This window comes from Sparus aurata, chromosome 1, assembly GCF_900880675.1.
Source record: "Sparus aurata chromosome 1, fSpaAur1.1, whole genome shotgun sequence".
Classification (NCBI taxonomy): Eukaryota; Metazoa; Chordata; class Actinopteri; order Spariformes; family Sparidae; genus Sparus; species Sparus aurata.
In genome coordinates this window covers 26,934,729-26,957,202 of record NC_044187.1, presented here as the reverse complement: position 1 = coordinate 26,957,202, position 22,474 = coordinate 26,934,729, and the positions used below count along the sequence as shown (strand labels likewise).

The following is a 22,474-nucleotide window of genomic DNA, read 5'->3' as shown; positions in this document are numbered from 1 at the left end:
GCGCTGGTTTCCACATGGCGCAAAGCTCCTCTGCGATTGGTCAGGAGCGAGCTCAACCCTCGACGCCTGTCAAAGCCGTCCGCCAATCAGACGCCCGGTCGGTAGCGACGTCATGTGTTGCTGGGCCTGGCTTCAGCCGGCAGGCACACCCCCCCGATGCTGTTGAATCATGGGACTTGTAGGGCTTTTCATGTTGAGAGAAGCGGAGTGGCTGCTAGAGGAATGAATTCCCACGCATTGAACCTCTGTGTGGTCAGTAACACATAAAATAACCGCTATAATCGATCGATGAATGAGCCTGAATTAGTTTTTTTTTTTCTTTTCCGTTTGGTTTGTCGTGTTAATGCAAAAATTGGCTCATGAACAATTGTATTACAGGCACATGATCTAAATATGGTGACATTCAAGTATTATTTGTTGCAACATTATTTACTGTCATTAATAGTAGCAATAATTTAGATTAAATCCAGGAATAACCACAACCACCACATAATCTTTAAATAATTTCTGTTGACCTGTGGATTATAGTACTGTCCCACAGATGTATTTACACTGAATTGACCTGACATGAATACAGTGCAATCATAATGTATTAACGAACAGTGTCTGGCTTAATGCGTCACCGTAAAGGCAGGCTACACTGTGAAAAATGATGAATAATGCCCGTGTTTGACAGTATCCCATAAATGCACCGGAAGACTCTGTTTCCCTGGATGCACCGCGCTTAGACCGGCCTCCGCTGGGTGCCCGCCTCTCAGCTGTGCAGCTAGGTAAACAAACAGGAGCGGAGTGGAAACGAGCAGCAGCAGGCACTTTGCTGGCTCCGGGCTCCCTCGGGGAAATTTTATATTGTTTATAATCCTTTTTGTAGAAATTTAATATCGTGTTTCCTACGAACTTTTAATACTTTGATACACGGGTTTTGACATTTTCTAACAGCGGAGCCTGGCAAGGATTGGCTGTAGCTTGCCAGCTTGGAAACACTGGAATTTTTTTTTTTCTCCCCTCTTTTTGACAAAGGCTGCTTATTAGCCAGCGAAGACGCCGAAAAAGATAACAACACGACGATTTATTTTGTTTTGTTTTTGTTAAAGTGTTATTCAGTGCAGTGACAACCGATGCACAGTCTTCCCGGTATTTGAACGCGACCTGCCGTTGCTGCTGTGTGCCAAGCTAACGTTAAACTGCAGAGCGCATAGCTAACGTCAACGGCAGCCAACCTCAGGGAAGAATGACGGCGGTTCAGCTGATCAATATCCAAAGGTTACTGGAAGCTGCGGAATATCTAGAAAGACGAGAACGAGGTGAATATGTACTCAAAAGTGTGTGGAGCAGAGGAATAATTATCAACAAACTATGCTGTGCTGACTGTTGACTGTTGGTAACAGGAATTTCTACAGTTAACATTAAAAAAGCAAGTGTGTTGTTTTTTTTTGTCAGTTAATTTGATGTGGTCTGTGTTGGAGAGAATCACAAACGTTTACCTGCACGTTCACGACAAACATGTGGCAGATGTGTTGAGTAAAGCGGTGTCCAAACTTGGCTAGTTGTTCACCACAAATGTTATCTTTTTTTCAACAGAGTGTGAACACGGATATGCTTCGACGTTTCCGTCAAGTCAGAACACAAACTACCAGAGGCAAAGAAAATTCCGAAATAAGAAGTTCAGCAGTAACCACAATAGGTAAGACACTGCCCCTTCTTTCATGGTGTAAGCATCTTTTTGCTTTTACTGATCCATGTTCGTCATTTAAACTGCCCTTTGCATGCGATGCACTCGGATAATGAGTGTTGCAGACAGCATGTGATTATACACTCGCTGCCAACGCTTTATTGCAACGTTTGGTAAACAAGCGGGCTGTCACCCAAGGGTGAGTACAGTTGCTGGAAGCATTGCCACGGTGCAGTGAACCCACTTCTTTTTCGCGTAAATACGCTTGAATGGATGTTCCCAAAACTTGTAGAAACAGATGTAATAAATGGGTTCACATATTATGACCGTCCGCACCGCTTATTTGTCGGCCTGGGGGAGGGGGTAGCACCAACAGCTCTGCGAGCTTTTCATCAGCTGATTGTCAAACGGACTGCGGTAGCTGAGGTTAGGGACCGTGGCAAAAGTGACGGCGCTGAAACGAAAACATTCACTTGTAATTTTTTGTATTCCTCTCACCCCCGGTTTAATAAACCCTTAGACCTTTGCTTTCATTTCAAGTGAGTTATTTGTGTAGGTTTTGGTGATGGTCACGTTAGTTTTGTCCCTCTGCCAAATGTATTCTACGCTGTGGGAGAGAGGGAGAGTTTTGTATTTTCCCCTAAGGGTGAAAAGCTGCTATTTATGGCTGGTGTTGTTTGCAGACATCCAAAGGTGAATACGTGGAGCTTCTTTCAGGACTAATGATGTTTAGGGTAGTCAGTAATTTACTGTTTCACCATTTAAATACAAGTACATCCCAGAGAGCAGCGCATGTATGCACTATTCATGTGCTTTATCTTTTTGTGTGCACAACACACATCAACAGCTTGATGGAGCATATTATTTAATAGTCCATTCTGTTGTGTGGCTGTATGCAACACTGTGTGATAATCACTTCATTAGCTGCCACAAAGATTAAAGCCCTTGTCAAGCACAATGCTCTCACTGACAACAGAAACCGGCATTTACATGTAGGATAAGCAAACGAGAATCTCCCAAGTTAAGACCCAATGGCATTGTGTTTTTTATTTTCTTGGTGCTAGGCTGCTTACATTAATCTGTCCATTGACAGTCATACATCAAACACAAGCCATACTCTCTCTCTCTCTCTCTCTCTCTCTCTCTCTCTCTCTCTCTCTCTCTCTCTCTCTCTGTCTCTGAGCCTTTTAATATTAATGTAAGAGCGGGCCACAAACAGGATCTGCGCATTACTCATCATGAGCGCAGAACACTGCCTGTTCTGCATGGCAACAGCCATGATCATATATAGGTCTGAGGCCACGGTCAAAAAGCGTCCAAAGAGTTTGTCGTATTAGGAACATTTTTCACAAGTGCATAGAATAATGAATGAATCAGAACAACATTATCTTCAATGTTCAATTAAATCCCCATAAAACAAGCTATGAACAGTTGTTTTTTTCTTCCGTCGTTCCTGTTCACGTCGTCCACGCAGAGCTGTTTTGTGCAGAAAAGCAGTAGAATATCACGCGCTGCAAAAGTCTTTTGAGGTATTTCACTTGTAATAATGTAAAGTACCATTAAATCCCCATAAAAATACACAGAACATTTTGTCCCTTAATGCTGCTCCTAATGTTAACAACTCTAAAGTAGCAGGGTGCACTTTCAGAAGAGAAAATGGCACCAATAAGAATGGTGTTTGGTCCTGCTCTCTGCAGAGACATGTTCACAACTTACTCAGTGAGGTAACACCATTAAGCATTTAACACCATCTCTCTGTCTCAAGTTGTGATTCAGTTTTATTTCATTCCCACTGGAATTGCACACCTTGCACAACAACAACAAAGAAACAGCATTATTTGGACATCCCTACTGCTGTCACGGTTACCGGCTGATTGGCACCATTAGTGGTCTAAATTTATTCAACAGCCCTATTTAAGGTCTGCTGACTCAGGTGAGAAATCTTGTAATGAATCAAAGTTTTGAGCTGTTTTACCACCTTGCACGATAACAATGTCCACACAAGTAATGGCACCACGGAACAGTTTTAAAACAAACATTTACAACTCACATCTACGTCATCTTCGATGTGTGCGGTCCTACTAGAGCTTGAACTGATCCAATCCAATATTGGAATTGGTTGCCAATACTGACCTAATTCCCTTCCATGTACTGGTTCAGATTCCATAGTCTGATTGATTGATTTATAGTGGATATATATGATATTTGTTCCCCTACACCTGTTAGTATGTGAAAACTGCTTAACCCACAGTTAAAATGAATTGTTTTGCAATATATTTAAATGTATTGCATGTTTTGTGTATTATTTTTCTCTTGTAATAAGAAGTGCTATCTGGTTTACTCCAGCAACAACAACAATAATGAAACGATAATAATGACAATCAACTCTATGTCTACTGTGTCTTTTAAAACCAGAGGTACAAGTTGCTTCACAAAACATAATACCATACAATGTACGTGCAAAGCTAACAAATAACAAAGTTAAAAACACGTCTTTACCTCTCTAGTTAAAAACTTCGAATAGACATATTCCTAATACTTGTCTGTACAAGTGTGTTTTTTCAAACCTTTTAAATTGAGGCACTTACTCAGCTGATCTGATATTAAGGGAAGTTTTCATAGCGTTGGAGCTAAAACCATAAAAGCATGTTAATAATGATAGAAATAATAATTCAGATAAACAAACTCTGGTTTCAGTATAAGCATTTGAGTCAGCAGATGTCCAGATTCAGCAGAATTTGATCGGACCTATACAAAAGTGAATTGGTGCTGATGTTGTTCATTCATGGCTAATAATTTCTCTTCGAGGACTCTCCAAAAATGAGTGTTAAACTGACTTCTTTAAAATGTTGATACTGTAGTGATTAATCAACCTGTGACTGTGCATTTCCTTTGAACACAGTTCGCGGTCACGCACTCGCCTGCTCCAGCTGCAGCCACCTTCTCGGTGGCGTGTTGAGGCTTAAAGTGATGGGCTTATCTGACTCTGTCCTCTCCTGCCTACCGTTTATAGCAGGGCTTCTTTATCTCCCTGACCCACCCTGTGTGTATGTACATGCATATCCATGTACACAGGCATACACACAACTACGCAGAAGGAGGTGTGCAACAGTGTGTGTGTGTGTGTATGTGTGTGGCCTTGATCCAGTTTATAATCTGTATTGCATTATTGCTTAGCTCCAGACAAACAGATATCTGATCAAGAGGCAGTAGTAGAATGGGTTTTGATTAAAGCCAATGGGAAAGCAAGCTGACTTAGATTTATCTCTCTGAATGGGGGGCTACGGGGAGCTTAGACCAAGGTTGATCCCAGACCTACCTCATTTTCAGAGCAATGGATAGTGTAAGTGAAATCAGTATTGCCCTAAAATCAACTTCCAGTTCCGAAGTTATTTCTCTATTCTCTATTCTCTATTTTCATTTGCGATGAATCCACTGATTATTTTCTTAATTAATCATTTGGTCTATAAAATGTCTCATCACAAATTCCAAGATCTCAAAGCTACATCTTCAAATAGCTTTATTTTGTCCAACCAACAGTCCATAACCCAAAGACTCTTTCATTATCATTAAGAACAAAGAGTAGCAGCAGATCCTTAAATTTAAGACATTTGAACCAGATTATTTGACATCTTTCCTTGGAAAAAAAACTGAAACAATTAATTGATCGCTAAAATTGTTAGTAATGAACTTTCTTTCATTCAACTTAATGACTAACTGTTGCAGCTCTAGTCTATATTATTACCAACCTACTACCTACCATCATTTTTATCTCTGTCCTTGGATTTCCTGCTGTCATCATTCTGAAAGATTGATAATCAGCCAAAAAACCTGACATTATAACACACTGAATCAGATTGTGTTGAAATCCTCAGAATTTGGAAAAGATTACAGATCGGGATGAGGGTTTCCAAGCAACAAAGACACGGTGTGAGCACAGTGACAGCTGATGACGCAGACTATGCATTCCAAAGTATTCATCTTCTGATAGCAAAACTATTGCTCTGACTCACAGTTACAGAAATCAGTGGACCCACTGCCATTAGACAGTAATTATGTATGTACGCAGAATCCTGCATTGAACACAAGACTGCAACCATTAATTTTCTCCACAAAGAAAGCTTTTTGGCACGGTAAGCCCATTTTAAAGATGACATGTATGAGGAGACGGAGCCAGTGTATGTTTATCTGTTTTTAGATATTTAATGGTGGCTGGTTGGCTGATGCACAGCACAGCACAGCCCAGCCATGCATGACTACTACAGGGCTGTAGAATATGTAAGTTGAAACCTGTCAGGAGAGCGCATATGAGCACTTAGCTTCTCACATGGTTCTCAGGAAATTGCCGGGACCGGCTGTACATGTGAGCCCCGTGCTGAGCTGTGATAGCAGCCACTCAACCTGGCCATACACCATGTCATGTTAAATCAAATACACTGCCACAGCTGAATTAACATTCAGTCTTGCATACCCAACTACATGAAGAGTAATGTATTCAAATAGAGACATGTGGAGTTTTGATAGGTGTTAATAATTTAACTTGAATAAATAATTTTCTGGAGGCGGGGTCAAATTTTTACAGTCCCTCCATCCTATTTCCTGCTTCCTTATTAACAAGACATTGGTTTTCAGCTGAGCACAAGGAAATTATATGATTATAGGAAAAAGATGTTGCAGTATTGATAACCCGCAATATAAAGAAGTGCTGCTTACATGATTCAGGAGAGTCCATCACCCCATCCCCTCAAACCTTCGCCCCCTGAGGCGAGGTGGAGTGCAGTGTGTGTGGATGGGAATGTGCCCATTTCAGTATCAGAAGAAGGACTTGTCTCCCTTCAGTATGTTTCCACACAAAGAGACTCTAAGGATCCAGCTGATTCACTTTACATTATTAACAGAGCACTGAACCCTGATGGCTGCATGCGCAGGGTATGTGTGTGTGTGTGTGGGTATGTGTGTGTGCGCACGTGCGCCCCTACTCACGCTCGCCCAACAGCACATGCACACACACACTCATGCACAGTATGACTTTAGTGAGCATACGTAACTGCACTGTCACACACATACACACACATACACATACACATACATATACACATATCCTCCCGGAGTTGTGCTGTGCATTATTGAAGAAGAGGCTGTGTAATGCCACAGGGAAATGCCTGGCTGTCACAGTGACTTTTGTGTGTGTTAAGGCATCAGTGCACTGGGCCCAAAGTTGGTCTCATTTTGAATTAATTAATAGATTCATAAATCGTAACTCGACAAGGTAATTCACTGTGCCCCCTCCGCCCTTGTTTGGCTGGCTCATAGAGTTTGTTATCTTGCACCGTATTTCCCCAAACTGAACGCAGTGTGCCTTTTCTGGAGGAACAGTTACTGTCAGTCTCTACATTTGCTCTTTATCTGACCACTTCTGTTTTCTGTCTTTGCAGGTCCACACATAATGAGCTGGAGAAGAATAGGTGAGTCAGCATTACAAGTGGACAACTCCACCATGTCTTACTTTCATTTGGCCCCATATGTTTTTTTATCTTGTTCAAGAAAGCACTTCCTCTTCAACAGGTCCTTAAAGCCAGAAGGGTTGACCCAGTTATGTTCAGTGAAGGACATTTGCCCCTCTCCTTTCACCTTCCTGTCGTGCACACACTCTTTGCACCTATGTGGGGTTATGCAACCGCTTGGTTGCTGGGTTACTTGAACAGGCAGGAAAGGGTACATGCAGGCAGAGCTGGAACTGGAGTCAAAAGTTCACTGCTTGTTTTGATGCAAAGATACTTATTTGATTGGTCTAGTAGTGGCAACAATGGCAGCCCGATACCTGAACAAAATGTCCTTTCAGTAGCTTTCTAGTTTCAACATAGGTCCAAACTGAGTTATATCTCTGCACTCAAGATTGCATCTGTGGTGGAGGATTTGTGGGGTATTCATGGAGACCGTTGCTTGTGATGGTTTGCCAGACCGTCCTCTGAAGAGAGCAGAGACTGGTTTCTTAGAAGCCCTTATCAGATTGAGTTCACCACCCACATAGGGTGCTTGCTGGTGTTTATGCTCCGTGACTTTGCGGAGTCGAGCTGTAAGGGGTTTTCTTCAACACCATAAATAAGAGTGGCTAGACTTGCAGGATTTATGGTAAATGAAAAAAAAAAAAAAAACTAGCCTTCCATTTCATTATCTCTGAGGGTGTGGGTACAATGAAAGGATGTGGGAGGCTGGATCCATTCAGTGTAATTACATATCACCTCAGCCTGTTTTTCTCGCCCATTCTCCCTGGCAGCCTTTTCTAAAAGGATGGGAACATTGGAAGGAGAGGCGTCCAGTGAGTTAAATATAGACAAGAGTCGATGTGTCATCTCGGTGCTTATATGCGATGCCACACAAGGCCAGCCGGTCGGCTGACTGGCCTCGGCAGATTGCAGCACCCATGCAGGGTTGTGGTTTCAGTGTTCCACCCACACAAATAAATTTCAAAAAGAGGTGCCGGCTCAGATGTTTGTTCCTACAACACAGCATGAAGGCTGTTCTCGTCACTGCTTCCACATTCTTGCAGCCAGCCACTTACAGTATGGCCTGTTCCTACGGCCATTTATGGCCTTTACTTATCTATCTTATCAAAGAACAGAGGGGATCCTAGTTAGTTTGAGATGGTGGAATAGCACCTAATTATAGTTATTGAAGATGTATTAAACATTAGAGAGATAGTTCAATTAAGGGAAATGAAACTCCATGCATAATAAAACTGATGCAGCCAAATATAAAAATAGACTAGCCGATCAGTTGTGCTTCTGACAGCTTTAGATTTGCATCAGTGTGTTTTCATTCCTGCCACCCATTGAAACTTGCATCGTCTGCCCTCTCTTCTTCCTGGCTCCACCTTGCTGGCCTGTGCATACTCAGAGAGAGCTGTAACAGGGAGGTGTGTGCTGAGGACAGGCTGTCCTGTACCTCACCACTGTACCACATCCAGATACTGACACCCTGTGTCCCCCCCCACTCTTTTCTTCATTTTACAGCTCGACACAGTGAGCTCAGTGTTGTTGTTGTTGTTGTTGAGCAGGACAACTAATTCAAATTTCCATTTGCAACGAAAGAGGTTAAAAATTGAAATGGTAATCCATCTTTTTAGAAGCACTCTTAAAGTCAGAATCGGTTATAATCCCCCCCCCCCCCCCCCCCCTTTTTTTTTGCCAGCAGTTAATCCAATTCCCTTAAGCACATGCCTCACTGTAAGCTATATGTATCAGGCATAGTTGTTCACCCAAGTGTGTCAGGCTTATACCATGATTCTACAACAGCAGCAGCGGCAGCTTTCGTTCCATCTCAGCAGACTTCCAAGTCTTGTAAATTGGAGGCAGCTCCCTTATGGTCCTTTTTTCAGGACTTATCAACCCTGTTTATCTGCCGCTGGCAAGCTGATTTGCCTTGCATGGCTACCACAGGTCTTGATAACCTCTGTGACAAGTAGACCCGTTGTGACAGCGGAGACCACAGGACGCGGATAAAAGGGACCACAAGAGGGGGGGAAAAAACACATTCCAGATGCTCACACTGTGCAGCGAGACCAGATAACGCGTTAGCTCTGCCGCTTTGATCATGTACCTTCTAACAGCCCTATTTTACTTCCCCATGTCACTACTAAATTGCACTGTCTGAGTATGGTATGCCCGCACGCCATCGTTCTACCGCTCTGATCTCACAGCTTCAGCCTATTAGTTTAGAAATGTTGATAACAAATTCCCCAGCTCAGGTTAGCTGTTGGCTGATCTTTGTTTGTGATGGTGTTGTTCCAGTACAGGACTAAGGTATTGCATGGCTCAGAGTTTAATCTGTTGTTATTCAACCAGTTGTTTTTTTGCTCCCTTATGGATGATGGCTCTGTTTATGGATAATCAATACAGCAGGCTTTTACTTGCTACAGTAAATCAACAAGAATCGTTGCTTTATCATTTACCTCCTCCACTGCGACCTATTAATTTTGATATTGTTTATCAAGTCTAGACTTTAATGCACACAACAAATTATTTTTCCCCCAGTGCCCAAGCAGTGGAAGCAATATGAGCTTTCCTGCTTGATTCTTTATGAGGGGGGGTCGAGCAAACAGTGTGTGTTAAACACCTTTCAGTGTGTGCCTGTGGAATATTAAAGAGGCTTGCCCATTAGACTGGGAAGCCTCTTGTCCTTGGGTGGCATGTATGATCGTCCGTGCGCAGTGCCCTCTTGGGATTTGTTTTGGCCCAGTGGTATGTGAAATGGTAAATGAAGATAGTCAAGCCTCATTTGCGATACATTTTGGATTGGTGTGGGTTTTCTCATGGGTTTTTTTTGTATGCATGTTTGTACCCTTAAAGCTACACCGATACAAAAAGAAAACTGTGTTTCACTCTGCAGGAGGGTTGCTCATTATGGTAAAGTTAGCAGGGAATCCATAAAAGAACACACAAACCTGGCTGCCAGAGCCTCCCCAAATTAAGATTTGAAGGCAACACACTGGTGTCGAAGAAGACACTGTCCTTGTGAACTATGTGCAGCTGTCCACCCTGAAGTGTTCTCCATGCTTGATGAGGTGTTTTATCATGTTACCCATGTTCCCAGTTTTTCCTAACATAATGTTTCACTTCCACATTTTATGCAATTAGTTTCATCAGAAGCCAGAGGCACGTAGTGATCTTTTGGTTAGCAATTTGGCATGCTGAACTTCCAACTCTTGTGAAATACACTGTACGTGACTTTACCACATCACAGACTGTTTGCTGCTGCAGCAGTGGCGGCCAGTCACAGGGCACATTAAACCTAAGGCTTGCGGTGACTTGCTCAGCCCTATTGTCAGGAGGATATGTGGTCAGATTTTAGAGCTTGCTCTTCTTACTTGACTGAAAAATATCCCATTGACTGTACCTGTGACTATGGGCCTTGCGATAGACGCTAGCTTTACTAACGTACTTCAGGCAAGACAGTGAAACACACCACTGCATATCACTAGTATACTGTAGGTGTCACATTTTTCAAATGGTACATATCTCTGTTGGGATTGAAGCCCTTCCTGTATTTCCATTCTTTCTAACCACTGGGCTTTGAGCTCAGTACTGTTTTTCCAGCCTTCGGGATGGATGAGCAGTCAAACATGAATAAGCCTGGCTATATTTTCTCTGGCTCTGCTGATGCTTCACAAAGAAAGCCAAACTGCTTCACCAGTCTTTCTGTTGTCTTCCCAGTGAGTACAACCTATTCACAGGCTTTGCTGCAGGGCCTAAAACTGGGACCATTTGTTCTGACCAACGTGACGACTTGTAAGCTTTTCTTGGCTCAGAAAAGCAGCTTAAGGGACTTGATCTTTGGTCTGGTGAGCCCAGCTAGAGCACGCACACGTGCTGGGGCACGCGCCCCACCCCAGCCCCCTTCGCAGGCCACCCGGTGCTGGTGCCTTATAGCCTAGCTTGACTTTGGCTTAGCCAACAACTGTGTCAGAGGACGAGGAAGTAATTGACAGGCTGATGGGATGAGCAAAGGGATAAGTCAAACACACCTGACTAAGGTGGCCTCAAGCAGCACGCAAAGCCTCATCCATACTCCCACTGTGTCAGTGTGTGCACGGTGAGCATTTCCGCTCTGTAATTAACACAGAAAGACATGAGCCAGTACAAACGTTTAGATTTTGACAAATTGTGGCTGTGGCTAGAAGTCTACCACCTTTCCTCTTCTACCAAGTAATGTACAGTAGCAGGTGTCTAGCTGTAATGAGGAGGCTTGTTTTATTTTTTTAAAAATATTTTTTATTTATTTTTTTTGTTTGATGGTGAAGTTGAGTCGGCCCCTAGGATGCTCCAGGTACCTTGTTTAAGCTTTTAAGTGATACACATTTCTATGTCAATTACTTTTCACCATCCAACTTGCTGGTCCTTCAAAATTTTTATGGGAGATCGTAGCGGCAAAAGGATTTTAGATATCAGATTATTGACTTCCATGCATAGAGACATAATCTTTCAAAAGACAATTGCTATGCATCAAAAAAAAATATTACCTACAACCAGCTAATCAGTTTTTATTTGCTGTAATTTCATTATTATATGCTTTAATTTGAGATTGGCATCAGCTGCTTTAGCATTTCCCAGAGAAGATGCATCTCTATACAGGCCCTGCATTCCCTTCAGGTTTGCTGTCAAATGGTAGAAGACGGGGTAATATTAGAAGTCACCATTGTTTTGCCTCACAGCCTTAGGATCCATCCCCACACAGATGTTCTGTAGACAGGTATGGAAAGGCCCCTCACAGGGGACTGGATGTCAGCTCTTTAAGGCTCACCCATCACTCCAGTCTCGTCTCGCTCTTCTGACCCTTGACTCATTTTATCTCTGTGCCTTCTTGTTGTGCCCTTATCCTGCAAAAGTGCATCTAGACAGCACTCTGGAGGAACAGGGAAGCAAAACGGAATAAGGACAGACGGGCATACGGGCTTAGTCAGCAGGCTTAAGCCATGTTCTCATTTTAAATGTCTAAAAAGGAAAGTTTGTAGTGATATCTCTTCATAGGTGTTCAAACGGATCAACCTGAAACGGGGACTGCATGTTCAGGCTGTAATGCACTGTTCTGCAAAGTGTTCAGTTCTTCCCACATGGCGACCTGTTCCATTAACAGCATTGTGTTGCGCTGGGTGATAAGCCCACTTTGGGCCAAGTGGATGAGGCTGTGTTTACATACCGTTCCAGGAAAAAAACACTTCTGTCTTCCTCCTCCTCCCTGTAGCAGCTTGCCATGTTAGCAGCTGAGCTAACTTAATCTGTACCTTAAGGAGAGAGAGAGAGAGAGAGAGAAAGAGAGAGAGAGAGAGCTTGTTGAAGACACAAGACAGACTCAATTAGGTAAATCTGACTATGGCTTCTATTTTTAGCCGTACAGCTGGGGAAAAAGGGGGAAATACAACTGCATTCTGACCAATCATAGAGGATAGCCTTTTCACCAATGAGCGCAGCGAGATGGAGAAGCAGCGAGAGAAGTCGCCACCCCTTACTCTCACGTCAGCTACCTCACATCCTTTCTCATCATCAGTGTGCACACTGAATGCCATTTCTGTGAAGTCCAACCCCAGCAGCAACTGGATTCAGTAACGTCCCAACTTAACAAGTTTAACCCAAGGGAGTGTGAAAGTGAGTGTTAAGGACACATGAACGTGTGTTTGCGCATTAAAGGTTGATGTAGAATATTTGGATTACACTCTCGCCCCACCCTTTATTGAATATATTAAAACACATCCACAGCTGTGAAGAGGATGTATTCTGACAGGGCAACCCCCTCCACTCCCTGTCCCAAGAGTCAACATCTGGCTGTAGCTCCCTGGCTTTACACGAGGCCCATTTTAGGAGCCAGGCCATATTGGAGTTTTAATCCAAAGCTTCTAGCCTGACCCCTTCAGGTCACACGGGACTAAAGGGGAGAGTAAGGGTTTCAGTTCAAGTCAGTTGTTGCACGCCATCCTTCCACTAATGAAATGAAAGTTAAAAAAAAAAATTATTTTCAAAATAATGGGTTGGACAGATGAAATTCACGTGATCTGTCAGGCTGTATTGATTACATAGGTTGTTTCACTTCTAGTCTGCAGTTCTTGTATAGCACAGCTAAAGCCATGCCCCCCCCTTCACCTCTATTCCCCTCTGTCCCACTAACTCCATCCCCCTCCCTGACTCTGTTTCTGGCCATCTCTTTCGTTTACTCCATCTCTTTACCTATCGCCTTCTACCTCTTCTCTCTTCCTCTCTTCCAACCTTTGTCGGTGGAGCAGATTAAAAGGCAGTGTGCACGTGTGAACTAATCTGTGTGTTAGTGATGGGCTGCAGCCCCAGAGTCTCTTGGCCCTGCTGCACAGCAAGTGCAACCAGCGACCAGCGTAGTAAAACCTTCAGTGGATGATTGAGCGGTTTAGGACGTAGGCCACTATCATACCCCGTGTAAAGCATTTTCTCTTTCTGAAGAGTTCTCATTTTTTAAGTGTGCTTGTATCAATAGATGCAAAGTTCTCCATCCTTCTTCCTCATTTCATGTTCACTGTCAGGTGGAGATCAACAAATCTTACAGTCAAATAGCTTCATTGCCTGCTGTAACTGTCATAACAAAGAACATAATATTACTGGCTTGGTTCACTTAGTCCAGTGTCCTTTGTTGCTCGGTGAGTAGTGCATAGCTCTTAACTGTCACGGTTAGAGGTTACATTTCCACTGGTGCCACCCATGCATAAAATGTACACACTCGTGGCTCTTCGGATGAATACGCTCGACGCGTAGCATGCGTGTCTTTATTGTGTTTTCTTGTAGTTTGTAGTATTTGACTAAACATGTCACAATGCTATAAAATTCGAAGTCAGAACTTGAAATGGACAAGTAGATTTTAGTCGTGTGCCATCTCCAAACCCAGTGGAACTCCTGACAGACTGCCTCGCATGGTGCCCGTGGCTAGTTTCTGGGCAGATTACACAGGCAGAACACTCCCCGTCCTCCCCCACTCTCTATATCTCTCACCCTCTCTGTCTCTCTGCATCCATCCCATCTGTCCGTGTTTCATAAAAGAGATGAGGGAAGCATCAGTCTGTCAGAAAAAGGGAGCCTACAGTTGCCGTAGGGCAAAGATTGCTCTAATCTTGTGTGTGCGTGTCGAAACATGACGGACTGTGAAACATCAGCAGTTGATGAAATATCAAGCTTAGATGTTAAGCGCCCGTATTCGCTCACCTTCGTCTGAGGATGTCATTTAAAGTCCTATAGGTTTTAACACTTTGTGGTAGTCCAATTTAATGACACTACAACACGAGTTACACGTCACGTGCCATCCAGGGGCTAATGTAAGAACCATCTGTCAAATCATAAATCATCAGCACAGAGTTTTCAACTAGGCGGCAAACCTAGAATAATGACTTTGCCGTCCTAATCCAGACCGATGCAGCATATAAGTCGCCATCTGCCTTTGTCATTTCCTGAACCTGCCATTTATAGCTCAGATAATAAAGCTGTAGTTGGCTTAAGCACATACGGCGGGTGCCAGTTTTGCAGTCAGGCTGTTGGCTCTTTGATGACTGTTCCAGCAGTCAACCTAGTGAGTGGTAGTTTCCCCTATTAAAAAAAAAAAGAAAATAACCCATTCAGTCAGGTGCCACTGTCTGTATGGGTAAACATGTGACTTTTGACTGTGTAACCCGGCAGCAGTCATGTGAGAGGGAGAACGACACCACCGCCCCGTTCATGAAAGAGAGAAAGACACGGGGGGCATAAAAAGCAGAGAATCCTAGAAGAGGCATCTTTAGCAGAAACAACAGCCCTGCTCTTTGTGTTCGCTCAGCGAGCCAGTAAACAAAAGGTGGAAAACAAACACAGAGAAGCGTTGTGTTTCCTGATCGTTTTGTGTGTTTGTGTTACATTATGCGCTCTTGCGTACAATGCGCATGTCAGGTTATGTTCCTGATTAAATAAGCCAAATGCAAGTACTTCATTTCATTGTGCTTCTCTGCTGGTCAGAAAATTTTGACACAGTTTTGAATATGCTCAACAGCGATTCCCACAGCCACAGCAAAGCATCACGGGGAACGAATGTATGGGCTACCATGTGTGTTGAGCCCTGCCCCTCTCCATCTATATTGTATGTCCCCATCTGCAGAGTATGGATCAGTGTGCCACATGTTCACATGTTGTTTCACTATGTTTAATCTGGGAGATGGAGCCCCCACATGTGATTTGCCTCTCCTGACAGGTCCGGGCCATTAAAGCGACCGGCATCTCACTGCTTGCTATTTTTTAACTGTGAAATAATGGAAAGAAAAACATCTGTGCCCACATTGCCTGCATTTGATTTAATTGCCCCTCCACCAAACAGATAATTGAGATAATTTGCTGCTGATGTGATGTGGCGCTCAATGGACATCGACAGCTAAGTCGACTTTAAATGAGGCTTCACCGTACAAAACAGTCTTATCACTCCAGTAATCTTTGACATCACTTTGAGTCATGATCTGCGGCTGCTTTAAATGAGCCTCGGCACTGGAGAGGGAGTCGGGCATAAGAGGAACAAAAGAACTCCCTCGCAAAGTTTTTTCATTTTTTTTCCCCCTAAGAGGGTCGTGTAATGACGTCTTAATTTCCTTTTGCATGTCAATTTAGGAGATTTACCATCGAGACAGTCATTGGTGATGTGTAATTAGTGTAATAACTGGGTGAAGGGTCAAATTTCCTCCCCCTCTACACGTATTAGAAGTAGGTCAAAGTATGTGTGTGTGTGTGTGTGTGTGTGTGTGTGTGTGTGTGTGTGTGTGTGTGTGTGTGTGTGTGTGTGTGTGCGCGTGCGCGCGTGCGTGTGTGTGTGTTAAATGGGTTTGAGAGGGCGTGGGATTTGCCAAAGTGAAGTGTATTGACTGGTATCTGGGCTGGAAATCTGACCCTCCCCTTTTAGAGCACGTCCAGTAATTATGTCAGACATCTTGGATGGCCTGAGAAGTTATCCATTATTTATGTATTCACAAGTTTGGAATCTAGGGCAGCCATTTTTTTTTCCTCCATCGCTCATGCTTTGACTAACGGTGCTGGTTCCAGAGGACTGTGAATGAGAAATAAGCAGAAACTCGGGTTGCTTTGTCAGTGCTGCTTTCAGCTGCTTTAGTTTCCAGAATAGAAGAAAAACTACAATTCAGCCCGTGTCACTCTTCAGGCCCAGGTGTTCTTTTACGGCCATTTATAATATTCACATGAATATGCATTTCCTTTTTTTTCCTGCTCTGCGCTGTCCCCTCTCAATTTCCGCTGCCCACAAGAAGCTTCAGGTATCAGATTAGTACAAATGTATGTCTGATAATAAAACAAGGCTTTCAGTCTGTGCAGTTACAGAAAAAATAGGGCAATTGTCTGGATGGCTCCCTAGGTGTAAACATATCCTTTGAGTTATGCTTACAAAATAACAGGATGCATCAGAGCAAGTAAAATAACGTCTCATGTAATTTACTCAGAATAACCTTCAGCATAACATCACTGCACAGCGAAAAGAAAAACCATGTAATGTTTGCCCGATTAAGAAAAAAGGGAGAACAAGGGGAAATACTGGAAAATTAGTTTTTGTTGACAGCACATAATCTAGGCTTCAAAAAAATTAAATTATCTCTCAGACAAGAATGTCCTACCTGTATTTATGTGCCAATAAATATATTTGACAAATTGCTGATAATGGATGCAAACTGTACGGCTTATTTTGAGAAATAAGACAAATTTCCATCTTGTTTTTCTTACTCGCTCTCATTTTTAAAAAAAAAAGGAAAGTTGCCACAATTAAGTGTCAAAACAACTCAAAATAAAAATCAGACATGCACAGTAAAGCAAGCCCCACACCAATAAGTTCCTGTACTTTTGAAATTACTTTTGTGGGGTCAAAATAATGTCCCCAGAACTTCCTTAAGATCCTGGTCCCTGCTGCGAAGTTTCTCTGAGGGTTTCTCGCACCGGGGAAAAGTTCCTGTGGTGGAATCACGACTTACGTTTTAGTGTTTTAACAGGACTGAGGATGTGTTGGAAGCAGCAGAATTTAAAAGCTGTCTGCACTCATCTCTCACACAACAGCCTGTTTACAATATCCTCACACTTCTCTTCTACATTATCCCTCCAGAGTCATTGGAATATTTCAAGTCACCGCATGCACTTGCTGCTCGTGTCATCTTGATGATGTTGGGATTACACTTTGCTGTTGCCTTCACACTTCTTCGTCACATTAACAGACATTTAAAGGTGTATTTGTCAGCTGGTGTCAAGAGATATTGGATATCAGCGTGTGTGTGCGTGTATGCTGAGGTGTGTGTACCCTCCATGCAAAGGCAAAGTTGCTGTATGTGTATGTGCATGGATGATACAAGGACGAGTGAGGTCGAGTGCAGAGCTGTTGTTGTTCGCTGCACTGACGAGAGATGTACATATGATGTGCGTAGGTTCTGTAAGAGCTGTGGTGGGCAGCTCTCCCAGACCAACAGGGAGAGCTTCAAAGTGCTTCTTTAAAAAGGACTGTGCTTCAATTACATCGGAGGCAGCTTGACGCATTTCAACAACAAGTGAAACAGCTATGGTGAGAGGAGGAGTGCTACTGAAATCCCAACAGAATTGTTTCAATATCTACTTACCGATTATGATGGCGATTGTTAACCGCATTCTGTGTTTCTCAGTGGTATTTAACCGTATAAATGAGGCAGAAGTTTGTTAGATTGAGGAGATAAAGGCAGAGTCCTGCACGTGATTCACGGGGAGTCTGGATGAGGAAGGAGGGTGGATGAGGGGGAAAGGTGTGGTGCAGTGACCCGGGGCCGGCTGGCTGCTCGCTCACATGTCAAAGCCAAAAAGGCAGGAGCTGCCTGCCTGCGTACCCATCTGGGGCCCATCAGGAACACGAGCCACAGGAACACACGCACACACACACACACACACACACACACACACAAGCATGAAAGAGACACACATTCACATATGCACATGCTGGTACAGTGGAAGTTGCCCCATTGTCTCAGGAGGAAAGGGAAGGCCGGCTGTGTCTGTGGTGAGCCTGCAAGTTGTGTCATCAGGATTTGGCACACCTGAAATCTCCTTGTTTTCAGAGGTGTGTAGCAGGTAATAAATCAGTGAAGAGGGTTACCAAGGTGGTAACAATGACAGAATTTTAATCTTTGATGCATTACTAGTATAAAAAAACAGTACTCAGTATCTCATACAAGTACCATGGCAGAGAGAAAAAGGAAAGTGCTGGAATGCAAAATCAAAGTATCGATTCTTTTGACTACCTGGAATGTAACTAAGTAACAAACCGACTGTTCTGATAGATGAATGCTCTAGAAAGGACAGTAAAGAATCAGCTTTTGTTACTATCAATTAACTAAAAAAGGCCACACAAGGGACAGTAGTAATCATGAGGAACTGCAGACAGATGTAATGCTACTGAAATGCTGAACATGTGATATTTTAAATTCCTCTACGTCTCGACAAGACTCCAGAGTGCAACTAAACATTTCAGTCGGTCACACCGGAGCACCTGATAGTCAGCAAGTCAGAAAAAAAAAATGAATGTGTTGCATTTTGAATGAAGGAAGACATTTATCTGCACCTGCATTGCAAAATGATGTGTTGGTGCACCTAAGCGAAAGAAGTTAGGCGCATCAGTGTGAAACATTAATCTGATGCCCTGTGTTAGGGTCATTTCTGAACCAAGCCACCAATAGTTGAGGCCTCGTTGTGTTGATGCATGACAATAAACTGACCTTTTCCGAAGCTTGTGTCGACACAGCTCTTTTATAAATGCTGTTAGAAACTGTGCATATTTACACTCTGAGCACCAGGTAACTCCCGTGAACTCGTGGGAGATCAGCAGCAGCTTTAGATGTGGTTTCCTTTGAATAGCCAGCTCCATTATTAATCGATCTGTATTAAGACTCGAGTCAACAGGAGCTCACTGCCTCACAACCGGAGAGATCGTGGGATTTCAAAAGCAGCTGTTTCCTAAGGTATGCCCACAAGGCACCAACTAAAACAAAACAAATAAAAACAACATGAAACATGCAGTTATATTTGCTTAGTTTCCCTGGAATCTCCCCCTCTGCGCAACACAAGGAAAAAAACTGGCTTTTCTGCCTGTGCTGTGTTATTGTCAGCGAGGGATTTGATATCCCTGCTGTGCGTGACAGTTTGGAGCGCAGGTCCTGGTAGCAACTGGCCACGTGTTATGTAATCCGCCACAGATGAAGAGTCCCCCATGCAGGCGACCTGCAGCCCTCTTTGTCATTCATCAGACACTGGAGATACAAAGTGCATAGCAACAGCCTTCACCTCTATAGTCTGCTTCAGGGATATTTTGATTTTCGATTACTTATTTGTCACTTTGTGGATCATTTTCCAGTTCTGTCTCAATCTGAAAGCTTGTGGCCCTTTAAAATGCTTTTCCTAGTGAGCACTCCTCCAAAGAGAGCCGTAACCCCCCCGATGAAAGCCACATTAACAGCAACCTACTGACATCGCCTGTCATCCTGTGATGTCACTTCCTTTCACATAGTGTACCAAAACAATCCTAAGCCTCAGCGGTCGAGGGCATGAAGTTTACGGGGCTGCACGGTAAATCCATAGCTGTTTATGTAACTGGCACCGGTCTTTTCCAAGAACCCGGGGCAAAAAGTAGGCTCTGTTGCTGGTTGCTGTGTTACGTGGCAAAGGGATCCTGGCTGCGGCAGGCAGGTATTTGTGGTCACAAGCCGCCACTCATATAGTAAGCTGCAAACGGTTTAAGCGCTTTGGCTGCGGGTCTACATGATAAACAAGCCTTTTTCACAGATTAATGACCCGTCTTGGGGGCATCACCAGTAGCCAGTAGTTCATGACATTTAACCCCCTAGTGAGACAACGTGAGATAGTGCTGGTGGTGCACACTAACAAGATAAACCAGTCTCCCACATTATCTGTAGTTGCATGTGAAGACACAATTGACCAATCATTCTGAAATACTTTTTTTCAAAAGTGCACACACTCTCTCACACTCACACTGCTCCTCGGACACTCTTCTGTACTCATCAGAGCACGTCCCGCATCCAGAGATCAGGACAAAATGTCCCGCAGACATCTCACATGTCCGTTTGTCTTATCAATGAAAGGCACGGCAGGGCAGCGGCAACAGCATGTGCTGCTTTAAAAGCAGATCACACGTCACACAACACTGAGTAGCTTGGAAAACGACAGAACCCGGGACTTAAAGTCCTGAGAGACGACGGACTCCTCCTTCTTATAATCATCATCATGTGGGTGTGGAGGGGTGCTTGTGGTTTCTCACTGCCTAGACAAAAAGTGGTGATTCAGCTGCCTCGACAAGTGACGCCTCACACCGCACTCACTAATAGAAGTCTTAACGCTAAGAACCATAATTGGATGTTTTAGCCGGGGCCAGAAATGCGGTGATACTCTCTGCGGTCAGAGTCACCCCCCCCCCCCCCCTCCTCCTCCTCCTCCTCCTCCTCCTCCTCCTCCTCCTCCTCACCCATCCTCCCTGCACATCCGTCACGTCAGCTGGGTCAGGGAGAAGCGGAGGGTTTGGAGACGGACACGAGTGGTTGTAAGTAGGGGTTATCTGAGGTTGTCTGCTGAGATGGTTGTTTTAATCTCGATGGGAGTGGAGGAGAAGATCGTGTCGTCCTGTGTCTGGCGTTTGTTAACTAGACCCCTAACAGGACAGACAGACGGACAAGCCCATACTTTACCAGTGCGCATTTGTGACTGCGGAGAAAGTAAGAGCATACCAGATATCCTCCAGTGTGCACATGCGTGAGTGGTGTGCAAGTTCAAGGCACAAAAATGGGGATGTTTATGAATTATGTGTTTGTTCTTTGCATCTAATGCGAAGCCGTATTCGTGCTCTTCAGCTACAGCTGCACTATAAATATTTTATCGCCGTATCAGCAATGTTGAAATGTTCCCTGTGCGTGGCCTACTTAATTTGAAAATGGGTAGGCAGCAAAGTGAAGTAAAATACACTTAATGCCCCGTTTCCACACGATCAGAAAAAAAAAATCTGAATTAGAGTGTTGAGCTGAAATCAATGAGACGCGTATTCTGAAACATATCGTCTTCGGTGTAGCGTGGCCCAGACCTCTCCCAGGTGGAGCTGCGTGCATCCCCCCCTCCTCAGGCCAAGAGCTGAGTTTAGAGAGTCGAATGTGATTAATTGCCAGCTGAGTGTGTGCGCGCATGTATGTGTTTGTGTGTGTGTGTGCGTGTGTTTGTGTGGACTAGAAGGGCAAAGACGCTGGTGTACGGGTGCAGATGAGACAAACACAGATAGACGTTTCACAGATAACGAGCAAAGGTGGACTCTGCCGTCTACTGATTGCACAGACGGATGACCTGAGCTGAACTGGGAGACATGGGCACAATCTCTCAAACTGAGAGCGTGTGTTTTGTAGGTGTTTGTGATTCCCATACCTTTAGCACTGCAGAGGGGCTGAAACTCGGGATGTCGATGCTGATCAGGTTTTTTTTTTTTACTCCGATCCCGATCCGAGTCCTTTAATATACATTAAATGCCGATCTCGAGCCCTTCAGCATTTTTCAAGCAAAGATGTCAGACATTTGTATCTTCCGGGCTCCTAAATGTGAGGATTTGCTGCTTATCTTTGCCATGTAAGAAAGTTAATGAAGGGGCTTTCGGTTTTGGACTGTTGGTTGGACAAAAGAAGGAATCCTCACATGAATCAATAATGAGAATCACTGTAAGTTGCAGCCCTACTACGGAGGGAGTCAGGACGTCTCCTCTCTCACTCCCCCAGACATGCAGCTCTTGTCTTGTTCGCGTAGTTGAAGCGCACACTCGCACACACTCTGGTGTAATGCTCGCTCTGCCCTTGTGTTCTTATCAGCCCCATCCATGCATAGCTGAACATCCCCTCCCCACACATACACACTGACAGGCACACAGACAGATACACTCAAGCAAGCGCTCACATGCCTCCATCAGTCTAACAGCAGCAGAGCATAGCAGCGAGCAGGGTGGTGAATTCCTGCTCTCCTCCCCTGGGATCGTCTCCTTTAGACTCCCCCCAAAGGCAGTTCCTGAGTCTGGGTCGCTCCGTCGAGTCCACTGACTCTTAATGTCTCTCCACTCCCTTCAGGCTGGCTGAAAGGCCGGCTCCTGCTAATGGAGCGCTGATTGTGTTATAGCCACAATTATCTCTCTTTACCTCTCAACTCGGGGCCATTAGCAGGATAGATAGTACCTGAGGCCTGTCTGCAGTCACAGAATAAGGGACTGTCAGGATGATGGAGTGTGCGA

The 22,474-nt window shown here is 44.0% G+C and overlaps 1 protein-coding gene across 2 annotated transcripts in view; it reads left to right on the top strand.

Moving 5' to 3' along the window:
- mxi1 (max interactor 1, dimerization protein) overlaps window positions 1-22,474 on the top strand; it is a 30,918-nt gene that overhangs the window by 1,387 nt on the left and 7,057 nt on the right. The window contains exons 1-3 of one of the 2 annotated variants that reach the window (XM_030420235.1): window positions 748-1,304; window positions 1,582-1,684; window positions 7,108-7,137. In XM_030420235.1, coding sequence (XP_030276095.1) covers window positions 1,232-1,304; window positions 1,582-1,684; window positions 7,108-7,137 — 206 coding nt within the window. In that variant the 5' untranslated portion in view covers window positions 748-1,231. Of the gene's footprint in view, window positions 1-747; window positions 1,305-1,581; window positions 1,685-7,107; window positions 7,138-22,474 lie in introns of those variants that run through there. The other variant, XM_030420226.1, reaches the window with a different exon arrangement.